A 27849-nucleotide genomic window follows, 5' to 3' on the forward strand; every position below is an offset into this window, starting at 1 on the left:
CCAAGGCCAGCTGGCCTAGGTCTGAAAAAGCATGGGATAAATCCGGACTAGCTGAACATAGCGGACAATGAGGAATACTGAGAACTCAAGAACAATCACAGTGGGTTTTTGATCCTACTGCACATACTGGCTTTGGGGGAGCCTAGGCAGTTTGGATGCTCACCTTACGAGACCTGGATAGAGGTGGGCGGTCCTTGGGCTTCCCACAGGTCAGGGAACCCTGATTGCTCTTCGAGCAGATGAGGGAGGGGGACTTGACCGGGGGAGGGGGAGGGAAATGGGAAGCGGTTGCGGGGAGGAGGCAGAAATCCTTAATAAATAAATAAATTTTAAAAAAATCGAAAAAAAATAAAATGTACCCTCCACATTCAATAAAAAAAAAGAAAGACAATTATCACATGTACACTCACTCATAGGTGGTTTTTAAACATAAAGCAAAGCCAGCCTACAAACCACAATCCCAGAGAACTTAGACAAAAATGAGGACCCTAAGAGAGACTTACATAGACTTCTAATCTACATGGGAAGTAGAAATTAGAAAAAGACAAGATCTCCTGAGTACATTGGGAGCATGGGGACCTTGGAGGAGGGTTGGAGGGGGAAGGGAGAGGCAGGGAGGGGAGCAGAGAAAAATGTAGAGCTCAATAAATATCAATAAAAAAATTAAAAGGGGGTGTGTTAGAGAGATAGCTTAGCAGTGGAGAGCATTTGTTGCTCTTGCAGAGGACCAAGATTCAATTCTCAGCATCCACATGGGGGTTCACAACCATCCATAACTCACTTCCAGGGGTTCCTAACCCCTTCTCTGACTTCTGTGGGTACCAGGCACACACACAGTGCACATACATATATACAGGCAAAGCATTCATACACATAAAATTAGTCAAAAATATTTATTTTTTTTAAAAAACTAACTATTCTGGGCTAGAGAGATGGCTTAGAGGTTAAGAGCACTGGCTGCTCTTTCAGAGGACATGGGTTCAATTCCCAGCACACACACGGCAGATCACAGCTATCTGTAACACCACTTCTAAGGGATCTGCCTTTCTCACACAGATAGATATATATGCAGGTAAAACACCAGTATCTGTGTGTGTGCACCCGTGCACACAAGACCCATCTTGCCAGTGGTACACACCTTTAATCCCAGCAGAGGCAGATGAATTCTGAGGTCAAGGCCAGCGTGAGATCCAGGACAACCAGAGCAACACAGAGAAACCCTGTCTACAAAACAAACAAAAATCAGACATTAATTTGTGTATATGTGTGTCCTGTCTCTAAGATGTGTACATGTGTGAGTGCTTTGCTCTCAGAGGTTAGAAGAAGCGTCTGATCCCTGCAGCTAGAGTCACAAGTGGTCATGAGTCGCCCAACATGGGTGCTGGGAACCAAACTTATGTTGTCCTTTGCAAGAGTAATACAAAAGCTCTTAGCTGCTGAGCCATCTCTCCAGCTTCATCCTGACTGGATATGAAACACATTTGTTTGAATTAAGTGTGACAGGGTGGCACACCTGGACACAAGCACTTTTGAAAGCAAAGTTTACTCACTGCTCCTAAGAGGAGGGGCACACCATACCAAACAGCACCTTGGCCGTAGAGGTGGGGTGTGTCTCTGTGTGTGCCCGCGCGAGTGAATGTCTGTTCTAGGCTGTGACCTAGACCTTTGATAGGATTTTCTCCAGAATGAACTGGATGGACTGGGCAGGCCAGTTTGAGCCAGCCTGGAACTGGATGGAGTAGACACTTGCTCTCCTCTGGGTCATAGGGCATGTCTCTATTTGTCTAGGACCTGGAACGTGGTGACTGAGGACAGGGACAGCCTTGGTGGTGTGCAAGATGAGAGTTGTTGGAGGAGGCTTGGGAGTAGCCGATGTGATTTTGGAAGGCAGTTTCTGTCTAGGAGTTAGCTGAGCCAGCTTGGCCAAGCCTCATACAACAGAGCAGAAACCCAGTTGCCTGCACACTTGATGCTGGCACCTGTTGCATTTCTTTGCATTCCTTCATGACAAGATGGCCGAGTGTATGACTGCTGTTTCTGTTTCCTCACACCTCCACTCTCTCCTACACTCTGTGCTCCACCCTCACTGAGTCACCCTGGAACTATAGGAAGTCCCCTTCTCCTGGCATGCTTTTTCTGTGGCTCCTCCTCACTGGCATCTGGATTCCACTGTCTTCCATGTGACCTCTGAGAGTCTGAGCTTTTGTCTGGGTTCCCGCCCCACCTGCAGAGATTCCTCAAATCTTCAGGCCAATGATTGCCTGTGCTAGTGCTCCATCTTGAAGTCGCTGGCCCTGCCTGTGTGCTCAAGGGCTGCGATGTGAGCCTGATGAAGCCTGCATCTGGGCCTGCACAATCTGTGATCTAGGTCTTGCTGGCTGTCTTGCATTTTCTTTTCCCTCAAAATCTTTCAACACTTCCTGCGGATCTATCCCCAAGTTAAAAGTCTGACCTGGGCTAGCCACACCTCAGTCCTGTGCAGGTTTGGTGGCCTCCACTGTGGGTCCCCTGGCTCTTCCTTCCTTCCTGAAGCATAGCCTACAAAACACAATCGCTGCTCTCTCTCTCACTCTCCTCCCTCCCTCCCTCCCCCTCCCTCTCTTCCTCCCTCCCTCCCCGAGACAGGGTCTCTCTGTAGCCCTGACTGTCCTGGCAGTTCCACATGTAAACCAGGCTGACTTGAACTCATAGAGATCCCCCTGCCTCTGCCTCCTGCCTGAGTGCTGGAATTACAGGTGTGTGCTACCACATCCAGCCCATGAAATACATTTTTAGAATGTATTTTAGACTAGCTGTGGTTGTGTATGCCTGTAACCCCAGCAGGTAGGGGACTAAGCCTAGGCAATTGAGCAAGGTGCTGTCTCAAACTGAAAATCAAAAGTAAAAAGGACTTCCTGTGTAGCTCAGTTTAGGGGTCTGCCCAGTGTTGGAGGGCCCTGGGTTTCATGCTAGCACATACACACACACACACACACACACAATTAAAATATAAATATTTCACATAGCCTGATGTGGTTGCTGCTTCTAATCCAAGCATTCAGTACTAGTAGGCCGAAGAATGGGAAGTTTAACCCTAGCCTGTGCCAAAGGAACCAAACGTTTGAAAGAAAGTGCATTTCAGCCCAGCATACGGCGCACACCATAGCAACTCCAGCTCAGGGCGGAGGCCAGTGTTGTCGAGGGTTTCTCGCCTGCCCGATTCCCGCAGTCGTTAAGTCCCAAGGAAATCACACAACGGTCTACATTAGTTATAAACTGATTGGCCCAGTACCTCAGGCTTCTTATTAATAACTCTTACAACTTATATTAGCCCATTATTTTTATCTGTGTTAGCCACATGTCTCAGTACCTTATTCAGCAGGGCAGTCACATCTTGCTTCTTCTGTTGCTGGGACAGGACTACCGACCAAGCTTTCTTCCCAGAATTCTCTTGTTCTCCTTGACCCACCTCTATTTTCTCTCTGGTTGTCCCACCTATACTTCTTGCCTGGTTGCTGGCCAATCAGCATTTATTTAAAATATAATTGACAGAATACAGACCATTGTCCCACACCAGGACAGGAAACCCTTTAAGCCTGCGAGTTTGAGGTCAGCTCAGGCTACATAGCAAACAATAAATAAGTAAATAAGTCTGAAGACAACAAACAGTAAATGCATTGCGCTTAAGTCTAGGTCAAAGGAATAGAATTGAGACAGGGTCTCATGTCAGCACATATCCCAGATGACTTTGAACTTCTTGTGAGACCCTCACCCCTTACTCTCAAAGGGGTGAGAAGAAATTTCCTAGCAGAATGTTTTAAAAACAGAAACCCAGACTAGCTTGTTTTCAGGAAGATAGTGGCCTTCCCCACTCCCACCCGAGAAATTATGCCTGGCCACCTGGTACAGGCTGATAAAGATGGCCTGATTCAGAAACAGGGTAGCCTTGCTCTAAGAACAAAGAACAAGCTGGGAGAGAAAGCAAAGACCTTCATGAAGTTGCAGCTGTGCCAAATCCCCCTAACCGCCCTGAAGGGCTGCTTGTGTTTATCCTGCCTTTAACAGCTAACCCCACGGAGGAGCTCTAACTCCTCTCCACCTCGCTGAGACGGTGTTATAGACGGGTCCCAAACTAGTTTGTATTATGTTAAATAAACCTTGCTTATTACAGTCTGGGCTTCTCTGGTCTCTGGTGGTCTCTCTGGGGATCATAATCTGGCACAACACTTCTGACCCCCCTTCTCTCCTCTAAAACCTGGATTACAGATGTGCACCGGCACACTAGGATTACAGATGTGCACCGGCACACTAGGATTACAGATGTGCACCAGCACACTAGGATTACAGATGTACACCAGAACACTAGGGTTACAGATGTGCACAGCCACACAAGGATTACAGATGTGTACCTGCACACTAGGATTACAGATGTGCACCAACACATTAGGATTACAGATGTGCATGGCCGCACTAGGGTTACAGATGTGCAGGGCCACATAGAGCTACAGATGTACACAGCCACACTAGGATTACAGATGTGCACAGCCACACTAGGATTTCAGATGTGTACCAGCACACTAGGATTACAGATGTGCACGGCCACACTAGGATTTCAGATGTGCACGGCCACACTAGGATTTCAGATGTGCACGGCCACACTAGGATTTCAGATGTGCACCAGCACACTAGGATTACAGATGTGCACCACCATACTAGGGTTACAGATGTGCATGGCCACACTAGGGTTACAGATGTGCACGGCCACATAGAGCTACAGATGTGCACAGCCACACTAGGATTTCAGATGTGTACCAGCACACTAGGATTACAGATGTGCACGGCCATACTAGGTTACAGATGTGCAGGCCACACTAGGATTACAGATGTGCACCACCACACTAGGGTTACAGATGTGCACCACCACACTAGGGTTACAGATATGCATTAGCACACTAAGATACAGATGTGCACCACCACACTAGGGTTACAGATGTGCACCATCACACTAGGAATACAGATGTGCACCGCCACACTAGGGCTTTGCACACCTAGGCCAGCTCCGCTGCATAGGCTGGAACCCCAGCACATGAGTGGCATCTGACAGGTGTGCCAGCACTTCTGGAAGAGTGGAAGTGGAGTCTGTCCCCATTGGGTTTCTCCTGCTGTGATGAGCACCATGACAGAAGCAGCTTGAAGAGGAGAGGGCAGTGGAAGCCGTGGCAGGGGCTGAAGCAGAGAAGCAGAGGCCATGGAGGACTGCTGCTCCCTGCCTTGTTCCCTAGGGCTTGCTCAGCCTGCTTTTTCAGGCAACCCCACAGCACCTGGCCAGGGTTGACACTGCCCACAGTGGGCTGGGCCACATCAGGTCTTAATCACACAGGCTTCCCACAGATGAGTCTGATGGAGACTCAGATGAGGATCCTCTTCTCAGAAGATGCTAACCTGACCAAGTTGACCAAAGACTGACTGGTATGGCTCTCCATCTCATCTCATTGCCATGTGTTCAACTCGGACACATGGCTGGGGATGAGAGTGCATGATAGAGCATTAGCACACTGGAGAGTCTGCTTTCAATTGCCAGCAACACAGAGACAGACCAGGTGTCTAACCCTGAATAACTGCTTTTTGTTTGTTTGTTTGTTTGTTTGTTTTTAAGACACTATCTTAGCTCAGGCTTTCCTGACACTTACAGTGGCCTGTCTGTTACTTGAGTGCCAGAATTACAGTCATGAGCCACTACTCCTAGACAACTTGTAAAACACTTAAAAGAAAATGTTGATGCACATCTAACCTGGAATCAGACAATGATTTATTAAAAATGAGACTGAGCCAGGCGTTGGTGGCGCAGGCCTTTAATCCCAGCACTTGGGAGGTAGAAGCAGGTGGGTCTCTGAATTCAAGGCCAGCTTAGTCTACACATCAAGTCAGGACAGCCATTACCCATTATAGCCCTGTCTCAGAAAACCAAAAATATTCTGAGTTTAGGGCCAGCCTAGTCTATAAAGCGAGTTCCAGGGAAGCCAAGGCCACACAGAGAAACCCTGTCTCGAAAAAAACCAAGAACCAATGCATGGAGGCTGCGTTGTGTCTGGAGTTACTGTAAAAGACAGTAACCAGCAGGAGATTGTCGGAGCTCTGGCAGTCTTCCTCAGAAAGTCCGGGAAGCTGAAAGTCTCCAGATGGGTGGATATAGTCAAGTTGGCCAAACATAAAGAACTTGCCCCCTGTTGTTGTGGGCCTTGCCAGAGGAGCAGCAGGTTGCAGTTGAAGTTCCCGGTGTCAGCCCAGCAGAAGGGAATCCCCTGATGGGTCCATCTTGTTTAGGCAAGGCCACGGGACTACAGATTCTGAAATGTCTTTTGCTTCTGCTGTGCCTCTTCATATTTGCTGCGACTCTCTTTCTCTGATATCTAGTGTGGTGTGAGTGGACGTGGGGAGATCTCCACTACCTGTGATATAATGCGTTTATCTTTTGGAAACATCCTGTTCTACTGGGCATTTTTACCTGTGGATGTCAAGAATATGACCCCCTAAGCTGTACTGTCCAATTTGATAATAATAATGATAGCTTATACAGAGTTTTGATTAATAAAAATAAATTCAAGGGTCTGTTTCACAGCTGCATGGATAGTAAGTAGCTCAAGTTAGTGACTAACAGTGGAGTTCCAGTAGCCCAGCTAGTTTAAATTCCTTTAACCTTAATGTTGGGAGATGTGTTCACAGGCCTTGGAGTGCATCACAGTTGAAACAAAGCTTTGAAAGACTAAGATGTTTTTGCTAAACAATTTTGAGGTGAAAAACCCAAGGAGACAATCTGAAGTTTTAGAAAGGCACATGGATGAATGAGGAACTCCTTAAGGTCAGGGAACAAGAACAAATCTGCTCAGTTACTACTGGCTGACACATTGCCCTTGCTAGGATTGGCTGATGACCAAAGGTGATGATTAATTCTTTATACCCATTTCTGTCCTCAATCTCCTGATGTAAAAAATCATTAATGAATGGATATGTGCCCACGTGGAGCTGCCTGATTCTTTCTCATATATAAAAATTTAGGTATGCCGGGCGGTGGTGGTGCACGCTTTTAATCCCAGCACTCGGGAGGCAGAGGCAGGCGGATCTCTGGGAGTTCGAGGCCAGCCTGGTCTACAAGAGCTAGTTCTGGGACAGGCACCAGAAGCTACAGAGAAACCCTGTCTCGAAAAAAAAAAAATTTAGGTTTGTGATTCCTTTAAGATTCCTTATAAGATTACCTTTCAAAATACGTAACAAAATAATTGGCCCTTCCTTTGTAACTGCAAAATGCAGCCTGCCAGTAAAAGACCTGCCACAAGGTTATTCTGTAACAAGTTGCTTGAGTATGAATGTATGTGGGTTCCTGGGATAGATTGTTTGTGAGGGAGGTGAAAAACCTGGGTTTTCCTATAATTATTCACTTGAAAAATGGAATGCAACTCTTTTGACTCTTATACTGCCTGTAAGATTCTTTGGGGATATAAAAGCTGTAGAACAACATGAGATAGAGAGAGAGAATAAAGAAGGAAACCGTCAAGAGAGTTTGTGAGTGCCTTTTCCTGTAATCCCCCTCAGATAGAAAAGTTAAGCCTTGCCTACTCCATGGCTCCCTTGTACAGCCCTGTGCTGCTGCAGGCTGGACCCCAGACAGCAGTACCCTGTGGTTCTACACACGGGCTGTTTCCACAGCACAGTACCTGTACCTGTGTGGTGGTGCCAGAGCTGGCTCCATGACCAAGATTTACAGAGGATGACAGAGAAACGTGTCAGACCTAGCCACTTCAGCAGAGGCTCTGAGAGTTTGGTCTGCTGCATCCTCCAAGCCCCGGAGGGGCTGAAAATGGTGGAAAAGGACCAAGATGGGGGCCACAATCTAACTCTTCAGGGACAGAGAGATCTGGACAGGATTGCCAAACAGGTGGCAGCTGCTAACAAGAAGTATTAGAACAAAGGATGCTGGGGGGAAAAAACCCAAGAAAACCAAAATATATGATGGAGTTAGCTGTGGAGTTACTGTGTGATCCGCAGTTGTATTGCAGCATATGGTCACGGTTTTGTGCACAGTTGTTTATAGCCACATCACTCATAATACCCAAGATGAGTGATGGCTGAGCAGTTCATGTGACTTATAAACTGTGCTGCACACCTGTCACCCAAAACTCATGTAGAGGCAGAGGATTGGGAATACAAGGTTAGCCTTGGTTTCATAGAGAGTTGGAAGCCAGCCTGTACTTGAGACCCTGCCTTGGGGAAAACACTAAAAGAACTGTAGAAATGACTGAGAATTCACGAGGTATAGGAGGCATCAGAAATTCAGTCTGGACTACATGAGAGTCTCAAAAAAGGGCGAATGAGGCTAGTGGGATGGCTCAGTGGTTCAGAGCACTCAGTGAGCAGTCATGAGAAAGGACCTGAGCACCATTGTAACAAGCCAAGGGTGGTCTCAAACATATTAGTGCTTCTAACTCTGTGGGGGTTGCTAGGACTTGATGACTACTACCCTAAGGGAGTGAGGATCTCTCTCTCTCTTTCTCTCTCTCTCTCTCTCTCTCTCTCTCTCTCTCTCACACACACACACACACACACACACATGCTGACCTCTCTCTCTCTCTCTCTCTCTCACACACACACACACACGCTGACCTCTCTCTCCTCTCTCTCTCTCTCTCTCTCTCTCTCTCTCTCTCTCTCTGTCACACACACACACACACACACACACACACACACACACACGCTGACCTCTCTCTCTCTCTCTCTCTCTCTCTCACACACACACACACACACACACGCTGACCTCTCTCTCTCACACACACACGCTGACCTCTCTCTCCCTCTCTCTCTCTCTCTCTCTCACACACACACACACACACACACACACACACTCCTATACTCAAGAGTTAGAAAAGCAGTTTCTAAAAATGGGTGTGGGAATGGATAAATGGCTGAGTGAACTGTCCTCTGCCCATATGATAAAATATTAGTTAACCAGGACAAGGAGCAAAGTACTCGTCCATGCCGTATTCCAGAATACCATGTATTATATAATTCACTTGTGCAAAAAGCCCCCTAAAAAGCATATACAGAGACAGATTGATGGTTGCTGGATGCAGGGAGAGCATGGACCAGCAACCAGTTAGCACAGGCTATGATGTGGAGTTAATGGCAGTCATTGCACAATGAATGTACTACAAACCATAGAGCTTAAACACTTCAGAAGAGCGAACTAGGGGTTGGAAGATGGCTTGGGTGAGAATGCCTGTTTGCAAACATGAGAACCTGAGTAAAGCCCCTATGTGGTAATAGGAAGATGTGCAGCGCATGGCAGGTACCAACCACCTGTGGGACATTGGGGAAGTGTGATCATGTTCATGCTTAGGACATTGGGGAAGTGTGATCAAGTTCATGCTTAGGACATTGGGGAAGTGTGATCATGTTCATGCTTAGGACATTGGGGAAGTGTGATCATGTTCATGCTTAGGACATTGGGGAAGTGTGATCATGTTCATGCTTAGGACATTGGGGAAGTGTGATCATGTTCATGCTTAGGACATTGGGGAAGTGTGATCATGTTCATGCTTAGGACATTGGGGAAGTGTGATTATGTTCATGCTTAGGCCCTGGATGAGCCACTAGGCACAGGAGGGTGAGTTTGATTACAGACCTTCTGACCTTGAAGTTGGTGTTCTTCTTTCTTTTTTAAATAAATATTTAACTCTGTTTTACTATTTTATTTATTTATTTATTTATTATGTATACAATATTCTGTGTGTATTCCTGAAGGCCAGAAGAGGGCGCCAGACCTCTTTACAGATGGTTGTGAGCCACCATGTGGTTGCTGGGAATCAAACTCAGGACCTCTGGAAGAGCAGGCAATGCTCTTAACCACTGAGCCATCTCTCCAGCCCTCTGTTTTACTATTTTGTGTGCATGAGTGTCTTGCATGAATGTCTGGTGCCTGAGGAGGTAGTGAACCTCCATGTGGGTGCTGAGAATTGGACCCAGGTCTTTTGTAAGAATAAGTGCTCTTTCCAGATACATCCTGGGGGAAAGAAAGAAAGAAAGAAAGAAAGAGTGCTCTTAACCCCTGAGCCAACTCTTGAGCTCTGAAGTTGGTCTGTTTGTTTGTTTGTTTGTTTGTTTTGCGGGGGGGTTGAGATGAAGGTTTCTCTGTAGCTTTGGAGCCTATCCTGGAACTAGCTCTTGTAGACCAGGCTGGCCTTGAACTCACAGAGATCTGCCTGTCTCTGTCTCCCAAGTGGTGGGATTAAAGGCGAGTGCCACCACCACCTGGCTGAAGTTGGTCTTCTTGATGAGCTGTTGGCAGTAAGCAAATTCTATGTATAAAGGAGCTGTTTGGAATATTTATAAAAAGTGTCCCTCAGTGTCCATCAAGACCTGGGTCCAGGAATGCCTGCCCCAGTGCAGCAGAGGTAAAAAGCACAGGCACTAGGTTCCTCATGAGATCTGGTACATCTGTGTGGGACCAGCGCATCCTGGAAGATGCTGCACGACTCCACACCTGACGCTGGGCAGATGTTTTGTAAGCAGTTTTGGTCAATTTTTAAATTACATCTATTTCTGTGTATGTATGTAGAAGTCAGAGAACAGCTTCCACATTTCTCCTTCCACCATGTGGGCCCTGGTATGAACTCAGTTCTTTAGGTTTAACGGAAAGTGTCTCTTTTTTTTTTTTAAAGTTTTTTTTTGGGGGGGGGAATATTTATTTATTTATTTAGTATACAATGTTCTGTCTGTATGCTTACAGGCCAGAAGAGGGCGCCAGACCTCATTACAGATGGTTGTGAGCCACCATGTGGTTGCTGGGAATTGAACTCAGGACCTTTGGAAGAGCAGGCAATGCTCTTAACCACTGAGCCATCTCTCCATCCCCAGAAAGTGTCTCTTTACCCCTGACCCATCTCACCTGCTCTGTGAATAGTTGCTTTGCTACTTACTATTTATAATACTCTAGTGTTACTGAAGAATGCCGATGTAGGGCTGGGAAATGGCTTAGTGCTAAGAGCAATGGGCACTCTTCCAAAGGACTCAGGTTTGATTCCCACCACCCATATGGTCCCTCACAACCATCTCTAATCCAGTTCCATGGGATCCAACACCTTCTGGTCTTCATAGGCACTAGGTGTGCACATGGTGCACAGGCAGGCATGCAAGCAAAACACCACACACATAAATTAAAAATAAAAATGCTTGCCCCAGTGCAGCAGAGGTAAAAAAAGCACACGCCCTTGATTCCAGCACTCAGAAGACAGAGGCAGGCGAATCTCTGTGAGTCCAAGGCCAGCCTGGTCTACAGAGCAAGTGCCAGGAAAGGCTCCAAAGCTATAGAGAAACCTTGTCACATAAAACTGAAAAAAGAAAAAGGAAAAAATAATGACTGGAGGGGGGGGGGTGCTCTATAGCCATTTAGAAAACCAAATTATTTTTTATTCTTTTCCATCCCAGATTAGAATTGGTTTGGGTAGTTTATTAGTTCAATTGCTGGGGATGGGACCCAGGACCTGGAGCATGCTGGACAGGCACTCCCACTGAGCCACACCTCTGCTGCCCTGGTCAGTGGAACTCAGTGAGGTCCCCGCGTCTGGAGGAAATGCCTGATGTCAGCAACTTGAGGAGAAGATGCAATCGGCACAGACAGAGAGGACATTCAGGGCAGAACAGTTCTGGAAGCAGGTAGCCAAAACGAAGGTGTCAGGTTGGCTCATAGCTCCAGGGATCTCTCAGTCCCAGGACTTCCTCTTTCAAACCATTCACACCTTCCAGACACTGACCTGGTCACCTCTGGAAATGCCATCACAGGCACACCTGGTCTGCTTCTTTAATCCCCAGGATATTTCTTTTTCTGCTCTTGTTTTTTGTTTCCATTTTTAAGGTGCATTTTTTTTTTGTTTTTTTCGAGACAGGGTTTCTCTGTGGCTTTGGAGCCTGTCCTGGAACTAGCTCTGTAGACCAGGCTGGTCTCGAACTCACAGAGATCCGCCTGTCTCTGCCTCCCGAGTGCTGGGATTAAAGGCGTGCGCCACCATCGCCTGGCCTGCTTATTTATTTATTTATTTATTTATTTATTTATTTATTTGGTTTTTCGAGACAGGGTTTCTCTGTGGCTTTGGAACCTGTCCTGGAACTAGCTCTGTAGACCAGGCTGGTCTTGAACTCACAGAGATCCACCTGCCTCTGCCTCCCGAGTGCTGGGATTAAAGGTGTGCGCCACCATAGCCCGGCTTAAGATGCACTTTTATTTTATTTTATTTTTATTGAGAAAAGGAGAAAAAAAAAACAAGTTTCCACCTTCTCCCAGCCTCCCATTTCCCTCCCCCTCCCCCCACTCCTCTCCCCCTCCCTCTCCAGTCCAAAGAGCAGTCAGGGTTCCCTGCCCTGTGGAAAGTCCTAGGTCCTCCCCCCTCAGTCCATATCTAGGAAGGTGAACATCCAAACTGGCTAGGCTCACACAAAGCCAGCACATTAAGTAGGATCAAAACCCCGTGCCATTGTCCTTGGCGTCTCATCAGCCCTCATTGTTCGCCCTGTTCAGAGAGTCCGGTTTTATCCCATGCTTTTTCAGTCCCAGTCCAGCTGGCCTTGGTGAGCTCCCAGTAGATCATCTCCACTGTCTCAGTGGGTGGGTGCACCCCTCGTGGTCCCGACTTCTTTGCTGATGTTTTCCCTCCTTCTGCTCCTCATTGGGACCTTGGGAGCTCAGTCCAATGCTCCAGTGTGGGTCTCTGTCTCTATCTCCATCCATCACCAGATGAAGGTTCTATGATGATATGCAAGATATTCATCAGTATTGCTATAGGATAGGGTCATTTCAGGTTCCCTATCCTCAGCTGCCCAAGGAACTAACTGGGGACCTCAGCTTGGGCACCTGGGAGCCCCTCTAGGGTCAAGTCTCTTGCCCACCCTAAAGTGGCTCCCTTAACTAAGAATTGTGGTTCCGTGCTCCCCTATCCAACCTTCCTTTATCCCAATCCTCCTGTTTCCCCAAGTCCCCCCTCCTTCCCTTCTACCTTTTCTCTCCCCATCTCCCCTTACCCCATCCCACCCCACCCCCAAGATCCCAATTTTCTCCCCGGCAATTTTGTCTACTTCCCTTAGCCAAGAGGATAACTATATGTTTTTCCTTGGGTTCACCTTCTTTCTTAGCTTCTTTAGGTTCACCTATTGTAGACTCCGTGACCCTTATTTATGGCTAGAAACCAATTATGAGTGAGTACATCCCATGTTCATCTTTTTGGGTCTGGGATACCTCACTCAGGATAGTGTTTTCTATTTCCATCCATTTGCATGCAAAATTCGAGAAGTCATTGTTTTTTACTGCAGCGTAGTACTCTAGTGTGTATATATTCCATACTTTCTTCATCCATTCTTCCATTGAAGGGCATCTAGGTTGTTTCCAGGTTCTGGCTATTACAAATAATACTGCTATGAACATAGTTGAACAAATGCTTTTGTCATATGATAGAGCATCTCTTGGGTATATTCCCAAGAGTGGTATTGCTGGGTCCAGGGGTAGGTTGATCCCGAATTTCCTGAGAAACCGAAACACTGACTTCCACAGTGGTTACACAAGATTGCATTCCCACCAGCAATGGATAAGGGTACCCCTTCCTCCACAGCCTCTCCAGCAAAGGCTATCATTGGAGTTTTTTATTTTAGCCATTCTGACAGGTGTAAGATGATATCTCAAAGTTGTTTTGATTTGCATTTCCCTGATTGCTAAGGAAGTTGAGCACGACCTTAAGTGTCTTTTGGCCATTTGAACTTCTTCTGTTGAGAATTCTCTGTTCAGTTCAGTGCCCCATTTTTTAAATGGGTTGATTAGCATTTTAAAGTCTAGTTTCTTGAGTTCTCTATATATTTTGGAGATCAGACCTTTGTCTGTTGCGGGGTTGGTGAAGATCTTCTCCCAGTCAGTAGGTTGCCTTTGTGTCTTAGGGACAGTGTCCTTTGCTTTACAGAAGCTTCTCAGTTTAAGTAGGTCCCATTTATTCAATGTTGCCCTTAATGTCTGTGCTTCTGGGGTTATACATAGGAATCGATCTCCTGTGCCCATCTGTTGTAGGGTATTTCCCACTTTCTATTCTATCAGGTTCAGTGTGTTCGGGCTGATATTGAGGTCTTTAATCCATTTGGACTTGAGTTTTGTGCACGGTGAGAGATATGGGTCTATTTTCATTCTTCTACAGGTTGACATCCAGTTGTGCCAGCACCATTTGTTGAAGATGCTTTCTTTCTTCCATTGTATACTTTTAGCTCCTTTATCGAAAATGAGGTGTTCATAGGTTTGTGGGATAAAATCCGGGTCTTCTATACGATTCCATTGGTCGACTTGTCTGTTTTTATGCCAGTACCACACTGTTTTCATCACTGTAGCTCTGTAATAGAGTTTGAAGTCAGGGATGGTAATGCCTCCAGAAGATCCTTTATTGTATAGGATTGTTTTGGCTATCCTGGGTTTTTTGTTTTTCCATATAAAGTTGATTATTGTCCTCTCCAGATCTGTGAAGAATTTTGATGGGATCTTGATGGGGATTGCATTGAATCTATAAATTGCCTTTGGTAGAATTGCCATTTTTACTATGTTGATCCTCCCAATCCAAGAGCAAGGGAGGTCCATCCATTTTTTGGTATCCTCTTCAATTTCTTTCTTCAATGCCTTAAAGTTCTTGTCAAATAGATCTTTCACTTCCTTGGTTAGATTTACCCCAAGATATTTTATGCTGCTTGTGGCTGTCGTGAATGGTGAAGCTTCTCTGATTTCCCTCTCTGCTTCCATATCCTTTGTGTATAAGAGGGCGACTGATTTTTTGGAGTTGATCTTGTATCCTGCCACATTACTAAAGCTGTTTATCAGCTGTAAAAGTTCTTTGGAGGAGTTTTGGGGGTCGCTTATGTACACTATCATATCATCTGCAAATAACAAAAGTTTAGCTTCTTCCTTTCCAATTCGAATCCCCTTGATCCCATTATGTTGTCTTATTGCTATTGCTAGAACTTCAAGCACTATATTGAAGAGGTATGGCAAGAGTGGACAGCCTTGTCGTGTTCCTGAGTTAAGCGGGATGGCTTTGAGTTTCTCTCCGTTTAATTTGATGTTAGCTGTCGGCTTGCTGTATATAGCTTTTATTATATTTAGGTATGACCCTTATATCCCTAATCTCTCCAAGACTTTTAACATAAATGGATGTTGAATTTTGTCAAATGCTTTTTCAGCATCTAATGAAATGATCATATCGTTTTTTTCTTTCAGTTTATTTATATGCTGGATTACATTGATAGATTTTCGTATGTTGAACCAGCCCTGCATCTCAGGAATGAAGCCTACTTGATCATAATGGATAATTTTTCAGATGTGTTCTTGGATTCGGTTTGCCAGTATTTTGTTGAGGATTTTTGCGTCGATATTCATGAGTGAGATTGGCCTGTAATTCTCTTTCCTGGTTGAGTCTTTGTGTGGTTTTGGTATCAGAGTAACTGTAGCTTCATAAAAGGAATTTGGTAATGACCCTTCTGTTTCTATATTGTGGAATACATTAAGGAGTATATGTATGAGGTCTTCTTGGAAGTTCTGGTAGAATTCCGCATTGAAACCATCTGGTCCTGGGCTTTTTTTGGTAGGGAGGTTTTTGATAACAGCTTCTAATTCTTCGTGACTGACAGGTCTGTTTAGATTGTTCACCTGGTCCTGGTTTAATTTTGGTAAATGGTATTTATCTAAAAAAGTGTCCATTTCTTTTACATTTTCCAGTTTCGTGGCATACAGGCTTTTGTAGTAAGATCTAATGATTCTCTGAATTTCCTCTGTGTCTGTGGTTATGTCCCCCTTTTCATTTCTGATCTTATTAATTTGCGTATTCTCTCTCTGTCGTTTGATTAGTTTGGATAGGGGTTTATCAATCTTGTTGATTTTCTCCAGGAACCAGCTTTTTGTTTCATTGATTCTTTGGATTGTTTTCTGTGTTTCTATTTTGTTGATTTCAGCCCTCAGTTTGATTATTTCCAGTCTTCTACTCCTCCTATGTGAGTCTGCTTCTTTATTTTCTAGAGCTTTCAGGTGGGCTGTTAAGTCTCCAATATGTGCTTTCTCTATTTTCTTTAAGTGGGCACTTAGTGCTGTGAACTTTCCTCTTAGGACTGCTTTCATAGTGTCCCATAAGTATGTTGTTTCTTTATTTTCATTGAATTCGAGGAAGACTTTAATTTCTTTTTTTATTTCTTCCTTAATCCAGGTATGGTTCAGTAGTTGACTGTTCAGTTTCCATGAGTTTGTAGGCTTTCTGGGGGTAGCATTGTTGTTGAATTCTAACTTTAATCCATGGTGATCTGATAAGACACAGGTGGTTACTAATATTTTTTTGTAACTGTGTAAGTTAGCTTTGTTACCGAGTATGTGGTCAGTTTTTGAGAAGGTTCCATGAGCTGCAAAGAAGAAGGTATATTCTTTCCTCTTTGTGTGGAATAATCTATAGATGTCTGTTAAGTCCATTTGCTTCATTACCTCCATTAATTCTCTAATTTCTCTGTTAGGTTTCTGTCTGATTGACCTGTCCATTGGTGAGAGAGGAGTGTTGAAGTCTCCTACTATTAGTGTGTGCGGTTTGATGGCTGCCTTGAGTTTTAGTAATGTTTCTTTTACGTACGTGGGTGCTTTTATATTAGGGGCATAGATATTCAGGATTGAGACTTCTTCCTGATGAATTGTTCCTGTTATGAGTATAAAATGTCCCTCTCCATCTCTTCTGATTGATTTAAGTTTGAAGTCAACTTTGTTAGAAATTAGTATGGCCACACCTGCTTGTTTCTTAGGTCCATTTGCTTGATAAGCCTTTTCCCAGCCCTTTACTCTGAGTAGGTGCCTGTCTTTGTGGTTGAGGTGTGTTTCTTGTAGACAGCAGAATGTTGGATCCTGTTTTCGTATCCAATCTCTTAGCCTGTGCCTTTTTATAGGTGAGTTGAACCCATTGACATTAAGTGATATTAATGACCAGTGGTTGTTAACTCCGGTCACTTTTTTAGTAGTAGGGTTTGTGTGTTTCCCTTCTTTGAGTTGCACTGGTGAAGGGTCTCTAGATGTCTGAGTTATTGTGGTCATTGTTGGACTCCTTGATTAGTGATTTTCCTTCTATTATTTTCTGTAAGGCTGGATTTGTGGCTACGTATTGTTTAAATTTGTTTTTATCCTGGAAAATTTTGTTTTCTCCATTTATAGTGAACGAAAGCTTGGCTGGATATAGTAGTCTGGGCTTGCATCCATGGTCTCTTAGTTTTTGCAGTACATCTATCCAGGTCCTTCTGGCTTTCATGGTTTCCATAGAGAACTCAGGTGTAAGTCTGATAGGTTTACCTTTATAAGTAACTTGGCCTTTTTCCTTTGCGGCTCTTAATATTCTTTCTTTATTCTGTATATTTTGTGTTTTGATTATTATATGGCGAGGGGATTTTTTTTTGATCCAGCCTATTTGGTGTTCTGTATGCTTCTTGAACCTTCATAGGTACATCTTTCTTCAGGTTGGGAAAGTTTTCTTCTATAATTTTATTAAGTATATTTTCTGGACCGTTGAGCTGCACTTCTTCTCCTTCTTCTACTCCAATTATTCTTAGGTTTGGTCTTTTTATTGTGTCCCATATTTCCTGAATGTTTTGTGATGAGAGTTTGTTGGACTTGCTGTTTTCTTTGATCAGTGCGTTTATTTTCTCTATGTTATCCTCAGAATCTGAGATTCTTTCTTCTATCTCTTGTATTCTGCTGGTTATGCTTGTTTCTGTAGTCTCTATTCGTTTACCTAGATTTTCCATGTCCAGCCGGCCCTCTGTTTGTGTTTTCTTCTTTGCCTCCATTTCAGTTTTCAAGTCATGAACTGTTTCCATTATCTGCTTGATTGTTTTTCCTTGGTTTCCTAGGGTATCATTCACTGATTTACTCAATTCCTTGAACTTTCTGTTATACTTCTCATCCATTTCTATAAGGGCGTTTTTTTATATGCTGTTTAAGGGTGTCAATCACTTTCATGAAGTCAGTTTTTTCTACTTCTTCTTGATTAAGGTGTTCATGTCCTCCTGTTGTGAGGTCGCTGGCTTCTGGTGGTTTCGTGTTGTTTTTCAGATTGTTGGGTAAATTCTTGCATTGGCGTCTGCCCATCTCTTCCTCCCAGTACTCCCCTATGGATCTTCTTTTACAGGATCAGGTCTTCTTGCCCACTGATGTACCTTCCCAGTGATGTCACTCCCCAGTGATGTTTCTCCTGGTGTCCAGATCGGATCTCCGTGCTGCTTGGTTAGCTTGCAAACAAAGGGCCCACCCTTCTTGCTGCAGGCAGGCTATGGAGACAAAGGAGCTACCGCCCTCCCCTTTGCCCTCAGCTTCGGGTTCGGTCCCAGGGCCCAAGCAGGCTGAGCTGGGAGGTGCTATGCCGCCAAAGAAGGGAGGGAGGGAGGGAGACAGGGGGTGGGGGGATCTGGATGTAAGCTGGATGGGATAGGAAAAGAGAGGAGGTATTGGGCAGTATAGCCCCTGTAGGATGACCAGGAAGTGTAGGCAGGCTGAGGTACGTCTGAGTTCCCTGTTCCCGGCTGCCGCAGCACTCACTCACCACAATGATGTTTCACTCGGTTCCCAGATCGAAACTCTGTGCTGCTTGGTTAGCTCGCAAACAAAGGGCCCAACCTGCTTGCTGCAGGCAGGCTATCTTAAGATGCATTTTTAAAGGACATTTATTTCGTGTGCATGGGCAGGTGCTCCTGCCATCATGTGGGCTCTAGGGATTGAATCCAGATCTCCAGCGAGCACTCTTGCCCAAGGAGCCTTCCCACCATCCCCTTTTGTGTTTTTGTTTATTTGTTTAATTTTATTTTTCTCTCTGTGTGAGCACGAGTGTGGGCGTGCCGCTGTGCATGGAGGACAGAGGACAAATGCAGGAGTCAGTTCTCTCCTCTCCTCATGGTTTCTAGGGATGACACTGAGGTTGTCAGGTTGCACAGCAATGGCCTTTACATCTCTGCTGTCTTGTTTTCTATGGAGTCTTTACATTGTTTGGGGCAGAATCTCCTGGACCCCAGGCTAGCCTCAAACTCAGTGCTCACTGTATAGCTGAGACTGACTCTGACCTTCTCGTCCTCCTCACACTGAAGTGCTGGGTGACCGGTGTGCATCATGGCATCTTTCCGACTGTGTTTGTTGAGACAAGGTCTCACTGTGCAGCCCTAGCTTGCCTGACCTCAGTCTCACAGAAAGCCATTCCTAACATTTCTGTTGTAACCCTGGCTAGCTTGGAACTCTCTATGTAAACTAGGCAGACTGTGAACTAGGAGATCCACCAGTCTTTGCCTCCATAGGACTGGAATTAAAGGCTCATGCCACCATGCCCAACTCCAAACGTTTCTTGATCCATTCAAGTTGACAATCAAAGTCCCCATCACAGACTGCACATTCCTATTTTAATGCTGCAAAAGTCAAAATGATGTGGCATCTTCGCCCTGTCTTTGCAGGGTGTGACCAATGCCACATTGGCTGGCAGGGCCTAGTTTCTTGGGAAGGAAGTCCCTGCTCCCCATGAGCTAACTTTCTCACCATGCCTCTGCTGCCTTTCAGAAAGCATGCTCTAAACTGCCATCGGATGAAGTCTGCCCTCTTCAGCGTGCTCTGCGAGATCAAGGAAAAGACAGGTAGGCTGCTCCAGGACTCTGGCTCCAGCCTCATATGCTGCCCCAGTCTGCCCCTCACAGCACATGGTTCTGCCATCCTTCCAAAATTCAAACATCAGAATTTTATCCTAATTCAAGTGTCCAAAGTTATCCCCATGGAAGTCTTCTGCCTCTGCAAATACTTGTGTTTAAGAAGGTACACAGGGCCATGATGTCATCCAGGCCCAGGCTGCTGCATAGGCCAAATCTGGATCCATAGCCCAGCAGCAGCCAGGGTCTGAGCTGGTGTTCATGGCTCCTGTTATCACCAAGAGCTGCGCAGGTGCCTGGGATCTGGACAGCCTCCCGAGACCACATTGGTGTCCAAGGCCTTTCTGACACTGGAACCATAGTGATATTCAGGCCCGGGCTGCTGCCAAGGGCCGTGTCTGAGTCTGTGGTCCTGCTGTAGTTAGGGTCTGTGATGATGTCCATGGCCCTGTTGCCACAGGGGCCAGCCCCACTTTTCATTGCATGTTGAAATCCAAGGGCCATGCTGAGCCAGCTCCACTTTTCATTGGCCCTGGAAGAGCTGGTCCGGCCCCTCACTGGTCACTGCAGCAGGAGAACTGCCCCGCCCATGCCCACACCAAACTCAAGAAAGCTGGTCCCGCCCATGCCCACACCAAACTCAGGAGAGCTGGCCCCGCCCATGCCCACACCAAACTCAGGAGAGCTGGCCCCGCCCTACACCATGGGTGTGGGAGAGCTGGCCCTGATGGCATGGGCCCAGGAGAGCTGGCCCTGCCCCTCTCCTGATGGGGACCATCCCAGTGGCCCAGATCAACCAGCTCAGCTACCACCCAGACCCACATCCTGGGCCTTGGGTTGGCTCACTCTAATATCTACCCCATCTTTGACCTGCTGGTGTGTGTGAAGGGACTGGTCCTGTGGAACAAAACCCCAGAATCTCCATGACTCGGGACAACAGCATGAAGCTGAGAGGAGCTTCGGTGAGGGTCCAGTGATGATGGCATGCCCCATCTTACAAATAAAGAAGTATAATTAAAATAAATTAAATTTAAAAAGTAACAATAATAAAAAGGGAGGCACTCCAGCACCTGAGAGAGGAAGAAGACCAGAAGTTACAGCTTAAGTTCTAGGCTAGTCAGAAACGTGAGGTCCTGTCTCAGAAAGCAAACAAATGTTAAAAGGTGTGGTTGAGGGACATAGCTTAATGGTTAAGTGACTTGCCAGGCGAGCATGAGGACTGGAGTTCAGGTTTCCAGACCTATGTAGATGTGAGGTGGGCCTGGAAGCTGACTGTAACCCTAGTACAGGGTCTAGAGTCAAGCTGTCTGTCCAGACTAGTCAGATCAACGAGTTCTGGGTTCAAATGAGAGGCCTTAACTCAGTCTGTAAGGGGAAGGGCTACAGAGATGACACAGTATGTAATTGGGAGGGGCTGCAGAGATGGCTCAGCAGTCAAGAGCTCTTACAGAGGACCCAGTTTCAATTCCCAACACCCATGGGGTAACCCACAACCATCTGACTCCAGTTCCAAGGGATATGAAGCTGACTTGTCACCTTGCATGCAGGCAGATCTCATGTACATAGACATATGTGTAGGTAAAACACCAATCCACATATATCAAGGAAAGTATTGATGCTAACCATGGATCTACACACACAGATGAAAGTGTACCGACACACATTGTACATATACTATATACACATACATGGGCAAAGGAAAAGCCAAGCAGGGCAGCACAGTCCTATGGTCAGTTCAGGCAGGCAATGTCTATTCTGTCATCCAGAATAGTATGGTTTTTTACAGTAGGCACTGGAGTTTCTCATTTTCTTGGTGAGACATATCCTCCACAGTGACTGGGAATGACTGGACCACGTTTGACCTGTTTTAAGGGGACACAGTCTATCGTGGAAAAGCTTGGTGGCAGCGGTGGCTCTGGGCTGTAGAGAGGGAGTGTGAAGCAGCTGCTTACACTTCCTCATGTCTACCCTTCCCAAATCAGCATTGCCAACTGTGGGCTCTGTGCTCAGACACAACAGCCTGAACCAAGCCAGGTGGTGGTCGCACACGCCTTTAATCCCAGCACTTGGGAGGTGGATCTTTGTGATCTCTGTGAGTTTGAGGCTAGCCTGGTCTACAGAGCAAAATCCAGGACAGCCAGGGTTACACAGAGAAACCCTGTCTCAGGAAAAAAATTTTAAGTTTTAAAATTAGAATGCAATTTCATCATTTTCTCCTCCCTCTTCTCCACCCTTCCTATGCACTCCTCCTCCCCCTCTCAAATTCATGATGTCTTTTAAATTAGAGAGAGAGAGAGAGAGAGAGAGAGAGAGAGAGATTGTCTGTTTGTCTACCTATCTCTCAACAGTTGACTGCGTGTAGTTCTTCATCTAGGGTTGGGATCCTGTGGGATTTCTCCACACGTTAACACATCTATTGGTAAAGTCCTGTTTAAGCAGCCATATTATCATGGTCTCATAGGTGTGGTTTCCCTGTTCTTTGTAGGACACACATTCTACAGGAAGGCTTCCTGGTCTCCTGGCTCTTACAATCTACCCTTGTTCTTCAGTGTGGGGTTCTGTGTCAGCTGGGCTGGACACCTTTTGATCAGTGTTCTCTTCATTTGACCAGCTTTTTATAACGCTCTCTCTTCACTGAGGGGTGAGAGCTGTAGTTATCAGGCTGGGCCCTGGCACTAAAAGAGTTGTCCCCAAAGCAAGGCGGGGACATCTCAGTGTGTCTCAGTCCTGTTGTGTCAGGGTTGGCTACAGGTGTCACTCATGTTGATGTGGGAAGTGGGAGCCCTTAGAGCTGGCCTATGACTATTATCTCTCCACCTCTGAAGGCATTCTTCTTTACTGCCAGAAGGTTCTCTACCTCACATCCTCTCTCAGCCCAGCTGCACCTGTGTGCAGAGAGCCATTGGGGATGGTCATGGGGATGTACATGTCATTGCTGTTGGAGCTTTGCTGCTTCTGTGGGGCCTCTCAGAACATAGATCTCAGGAGTATCTGTGGGCATTCCACCACCCTCAATGTAAGTGTTACACAGCTTTCCTTCCTGTCTGGTGTGTGTGCATGCGGCGTGTAAGTACGTATGTACACATGTTATATGTGGAAGCCAAAGGTTAATGTCACAATGTCTTTTTCTATTACTCTCCGTTTTATAGTTTGAGGCAGTCTCTCATTGGAACTGGAGCTCCCTAACTGGACTAGACTGGCTGGCCAGCAGGCCCTTCCTGTCTCTCCTGCGCTTGAATTGCAGGGATGGTACTTGGGTTTTTTATGTAGTTGTTGGGAATCAAATTCATGTCCTCATGTTTTCGAAGCATGCCATCTCCTCAGCTCCTCCAGTCTGTTTCTTATCTAATTCTGAGGAGCAGATAATGTGGGTCCCAGCAAATGGGAGCATGGAAGGTAGGCTTTCTTAGGCCCCTGACCTACATCTTCTTGGTGACAGCACCTTGGCTTCAAGCAGATCGCCCTGCACTGCCAGTGGCGCTGCTGCTTCAGTGTTCTGTGGTGGTCCGACATGCACATGAGCCCCAAGGCTTGTGAGCTGAGAGGACTTACCATTCTACCCCACACATGGCCACATGGCTGTCCTCTGGGTACAGTTGACAGCCACATGCTCTTTAATGTTCTCCAAGTGTGTCCTGCTGACCCATTTCACCTTGTCCCTAACAGCCAGCCAGCCATCAACACTGAGTTCTGAGGCCGTGCCACCCATGCCCTCTGCTCCCTTTGTGGACTGCCCACTGCCCACAACAAATTGTCCCTGTCACCATGCTTTCAGATATATAGCCTCTGGGGCTTGGTGCTTATTTGTATAATTAATTACAAGGTTTTTCTCTGTAGCCCTGGATGTCCTGGAACTCACTCTGTAGACCAGGCTGGCCTCTGCCTTCGAGGCACCATCACCTTGTAGTTTTTTTTTTAAAGATTTATTTATTATGTATACAACATTCTCCCTCGATGTATGCCCGCATGCCAGAGGAGGGCATGAGATTTCAGTACAGATGGTTGTGAGCCACCATGTGGTTGCTGGGAATTGAACTCAGGACCTCTGGAAGAGCAGCCAGTGCTCTTAACCTCTGAGCCATCTCTCCAGCCCCCACACCTTGTAGTTTTGATATTGTTTTGAGCTGGATCTCCTTATACAACCCTGGCCATCAGAGTCTCACTGTGTGGACCAGGCTTCTGGACTGGAGCTGGAGCTCGGCTGGTAGAATGCTTGCTTGGCACTCAGGAGCCTTGTATGCTGGCACACAGTCATCCAGCCCTCGGGGAATCAAGAGTTCAAGACTGGCCCAGCATTTGAGAGGCAGAGGCAGGCAAATCTCTAGAGTTCAAGGCCAGCCTGGTCTACAGAGTGGGTTCCAGAACAGCCCTGGCTACACAGGAAAACCTTGTCTTAAAAAAAAAAAAACAAAAACAAAAACACAAAACCAACAACAACAACAAAAAGAGTTCAATGTTGTCTACATAGCACATTCAAGGAGACCAGCCTAGACTCTGTGAGACACTTGTGTCATATAGATATTCATACCTGATCCCTGCCCTGGGGAGGTGGAAGCAGGAGAATAAAGAGTTCAAGACTGGCCAGGTGCGCCTTTAATCCCAGCGCTCGGGAGACAGAGGCAGGTGGACCTCTGTGAGTGTGAGGCCAGCCTGGTGTACATACTGAGCTCCAGGACAACCAAAGCTACATAATAGAGATACTCTGTCTCTAAGAAAAAGAGAGTTAGTTCAAGACTGACCTGGGCTACAAACCAAGGCCCTGTCTCAAAAATAACCAAGTGTGGAGTAATCCCAAAATGGGAGAAGCAGGCAGATTTGGGAGTTCAAGGTCAGCCTGGTCTACATAGTGAGCCTGAGCTAAATGAGACTCAGAAACACGAAGATACTTTTTCATGGCTGTAGTCTTGACAAGCTGTCACTTCTGATGCTCCTTTCGCCCACTTAGCTGAAGGAGGAACCAGGTGGTGCAGGCATGGGCTTGTCAGCAGGGCACCCCTGTGCATCAGACAGTTCCCATGGGGACAGATCAGTGTGCCTGAACACTGTAACCCTTGTCTTCACCCTATATACCCCGGACTTTTGGTGGCTCACATGCAGGTAGCCCCTGGAGGGTGGCAGGCTCAGCCTGAGCCACACATTCTTGCTGGGCATGCCATCAAGCCACAGGCTCGGGTAGCTGAACTGGGCATACTTTCAGTTATAGTGTGGCAGGGGGTATGACAGATTTGTACTCAAGCAAAGAAAGTGTTGAAGCCTCCTGTGAGCTGACAACTGCAGGGTAGCCATGATGCCACAGTAAGGGGGAAGTGAAAGCTGGGGGCACCATTGCCCCCCCCTCCAGGACTTGAGTAAGGCCAGCAGGAGAGCAAGGGATTCTCAGTTCTGCTCCACCAAGAAAAGCATTTTCTCCATTATCCTGACCTAATGCCCACAGCCCACTGGCCAGGGAGCTGTCCTTCCATTCAGAGGCAAGATATGTCATAATGAGAGACACAGGACACAGGTCTCTAAGTTGTGTTGTAATAAGAACGGCGGGGCTGCGTCCCCAGCACCCCGGCCGCCTAGCTAGCTTATGCCCCAAAATAACAACACACAAATTGTATTCTTTTAAACACTGCTTGGCCCATTTCTATCTAGCCTCTTCTAGGCTAATTCTCACATATTAATTTAGCCCATTTCTAATCATCTGTGTAGCACCATTAGGTGCGCTTACTGGGAAGATTCTAGCCTACGTCCATCCTGGGTCGGAGCTTCATCGCATGTGTCTGCCCGGGAGCGGGGAACATGGCGTCTCTGCTCCAGAGAGCAGAGCTGTCAAGTCTGAGCTCACTTCCTCTTCCTCCCAGCATTCTGTTCTGTTTACTCCTCCCACCTATGTTTTAACCTATGAGGCCAAGCAGTTTCTTTATTACTTAACCAATGACTTTCCTCCATCAAAGTTGAGAGATAGGCATTTGCATACATGTATGTCTGTGCACCTTGTACATGCCTGGTACCCAAAGGAACCAAAAGAGGGCATTGGATCCCCTGGAATTGGAGCTGCAGTGTGGATGCTGAGAACTGAACCTCTGCAAGCTGCGTCTTCCCTCTAGTCCTATTTACTTTTGTTTGTTTGATTTTTGAGACAGGGTTTCTCTGTGTAGCCTTGGCTGTCCTGGGACTCCCTCTGTAGACCAGGCTGGGCTCGAACACATAGATCTGCCTGCCTCTGCCCCCAAGTGCTGGGTTTAAAGGTGTGCCCACCATCACCTGACTTATTTTTCATTTTATGTGTATCAGTATTTGCCTGGATGTATGTCTGTACCAGAGTTGTGTGGTGTAGGAAATACAGACACAAGCCTGGTCACTAGCACCTGATGAAGCCTTTCCTTTTCTGCTTTATAGGTGTGCTGCCCTCCATACATACATGGACACATGGTCACATACACTAGTGCACACCGACACAGATGCAAGCATGCATATACATACAGGGACATATGCATGTACAGACACATTAGAGATGACATAACTCACAAAACAATCCCACACCACTTCAGAATTATGAATAATAAAAGGGCTATTTATTTAAGGAGAAAACTTACAGATTGCTGTCCTAGACAATAGTCCTCTGCGTGAACAGGAACAGAGTCCAGCAGCCGGAAGCAGGAGCCCGAAGCAAGAGAGCAGATGTACGTTTACCTCTGCTTTTACACTATAAGAGACCACGCCCAAGTGTGCACACATATAGGACACAGACACGTGGACACATAGCAGAGCCCATCAGTGCAGTACTGTGCAGTCCCAGTGGTAGGCCATTTATCTAATACTTTCTCACACTATTTACTTTGGAGGAGGGCAGGGAGAGGCACATGTAGCTCAGAGTCGCAGGATTTGATTCTCCTTCTACCATGTAGATTGATTTCAAGTCAACATGCTTGGCAGCAAGCTCCTTTACCCACTGAGCCCTCTCACCAGTCCTGCACCTGCCTTGTCTTGACACCAGCACCAGAATGCCCCTCCCAGCACTTCAACGTTCCTACCCAGCCCTGGCTGTGTTCTCACGTAGCTGTCAGGTTCCGGCCACATGTGCTGCACTGTCCTGGCGTCCTCTGCATGACAGGACTGTGCTCCTGAAGACGACATTGGGTCAGTGTTCCAGTAGGTTCCTAGGTGTCTCTGATCCAGTGTGGTAATAAAGGGGCTAGAGATGGTTTGGAGGTTTAGAGTGTTTCCTGCTCTTGCAGAGACTGAGTTGAGTTCACAGCACCTGCACTGACTGGGCAGCTTACAGCTGCCTGTGACACTGGGTATGGGGATCTGACGCCCCAGCCTGGACTCCTAGGAGATCTGCACACACGCAGGTGCACATGTATACATAATTCAAATGTTTTTAAGTGATGCCCAGCCATGGTTCCAGTGCCACTTGGTCCTGGCCACTTTTCTCTGCAGAGAACACATCTGCCTGTCTTCTTCATCTAGCCATGAGCATCCGGCATGAGGAAGAGGATCCTCCTGATGCTCAGCTCCTGAGGCTGGATAATATGCTGCTGGCTGAGGGTGTGTCCAGGCCAGAGAAGAGAGGACGAGGAGCAGCAGCAGGCACCACAGCAACACCAGGTGGCTGTCCAAATGACAATAGCATTGAGCACTCAGACTACAGGGCCAAGCTGTCCCAGATCCGACAGATTTACCACTCTGAGCTAGAGAAGTATGAACAGGTGATCTTTCTGCACGCAAGAGTTTCTCATATGAATGTGCACTGGCCACAGTCGGATGTGGACACTAACCCCCTCCTCTGTGGCAGAGCAGGGACAGCCCACTGTAGTCTGTCACTGCAGAGACGGCTGAAAGCCCTTTCCCTCACTCTTCAGAAACTGACCTGTGTGTGGGCTGTGGGGGTGGCAGATGTGGTCAGCTGTGGAGCTTACTGCACCCGGCTGCTTAGTCACAGGCTGGCCCCCCTTCTCCATCCCAGGCCTGCTTAGTCACAGACTGGCCCCTTCTCCATCCCAGGCCTGTTTAGACACAGGCTGGCCCCCCTTCTCCATCCCAGGCCTGCTTAGTCACAGGCTGGCCCCTTCTCCATCCCAGGCCTGCTTAGACACAGGCTGGCCCCCTTCTCCCATCCCAGGCCTGCTTAGACACAGGCTGGCCCCTTCTCTATCCCAGGCCTGCTTAGACACAGGC

General features: G+C 46.7%; 1 protein-coding gene and 1 pseudogene across 1 annotated transcript in view; both read left to right on the forward strand.

The window, feature by feature from the left end:
* Nucleotides 1–27849, forward strand: part of Pbx4 (PBX homeobox 4) — a 53173-nt gene that overhangs the window by 14872 nt on the left and 10452 nt on the right. Inside the window, exons 2-3 of the mRNA XM_041674766.1 lie at nucleotides 19601–19674; nucleotides 27142–27380. Coding sequence (XP_041530700.1) covers nucleotides 19601–19674; nucleotides 27142–27380 — 313 coding nt within the window. The remainder of the gene's footprint in view (nucleotides 1–19600; nucleotides 19675–27141; nucleotides 27381–27849) is intronic.
* LOC121462897 lies at nucleotides 6046–7939 on the forward strand (annotated as a pseudogene).

This window comes from Microtus oregoni, unplaced genomic scaffold, assembly GCF_018167655.1.
Source record: "Microtus oregoni isolate MIOR12 unplaced genomic scaffold, Mior012 000025F_ref0000491, whole genome shotgun sequence".
Lineage (NCBI taxonomy): Eukaryota > Metazoa > Chordata > Mammalia > Rodentia > Cricetidae > Microtus > Microtus oregoni.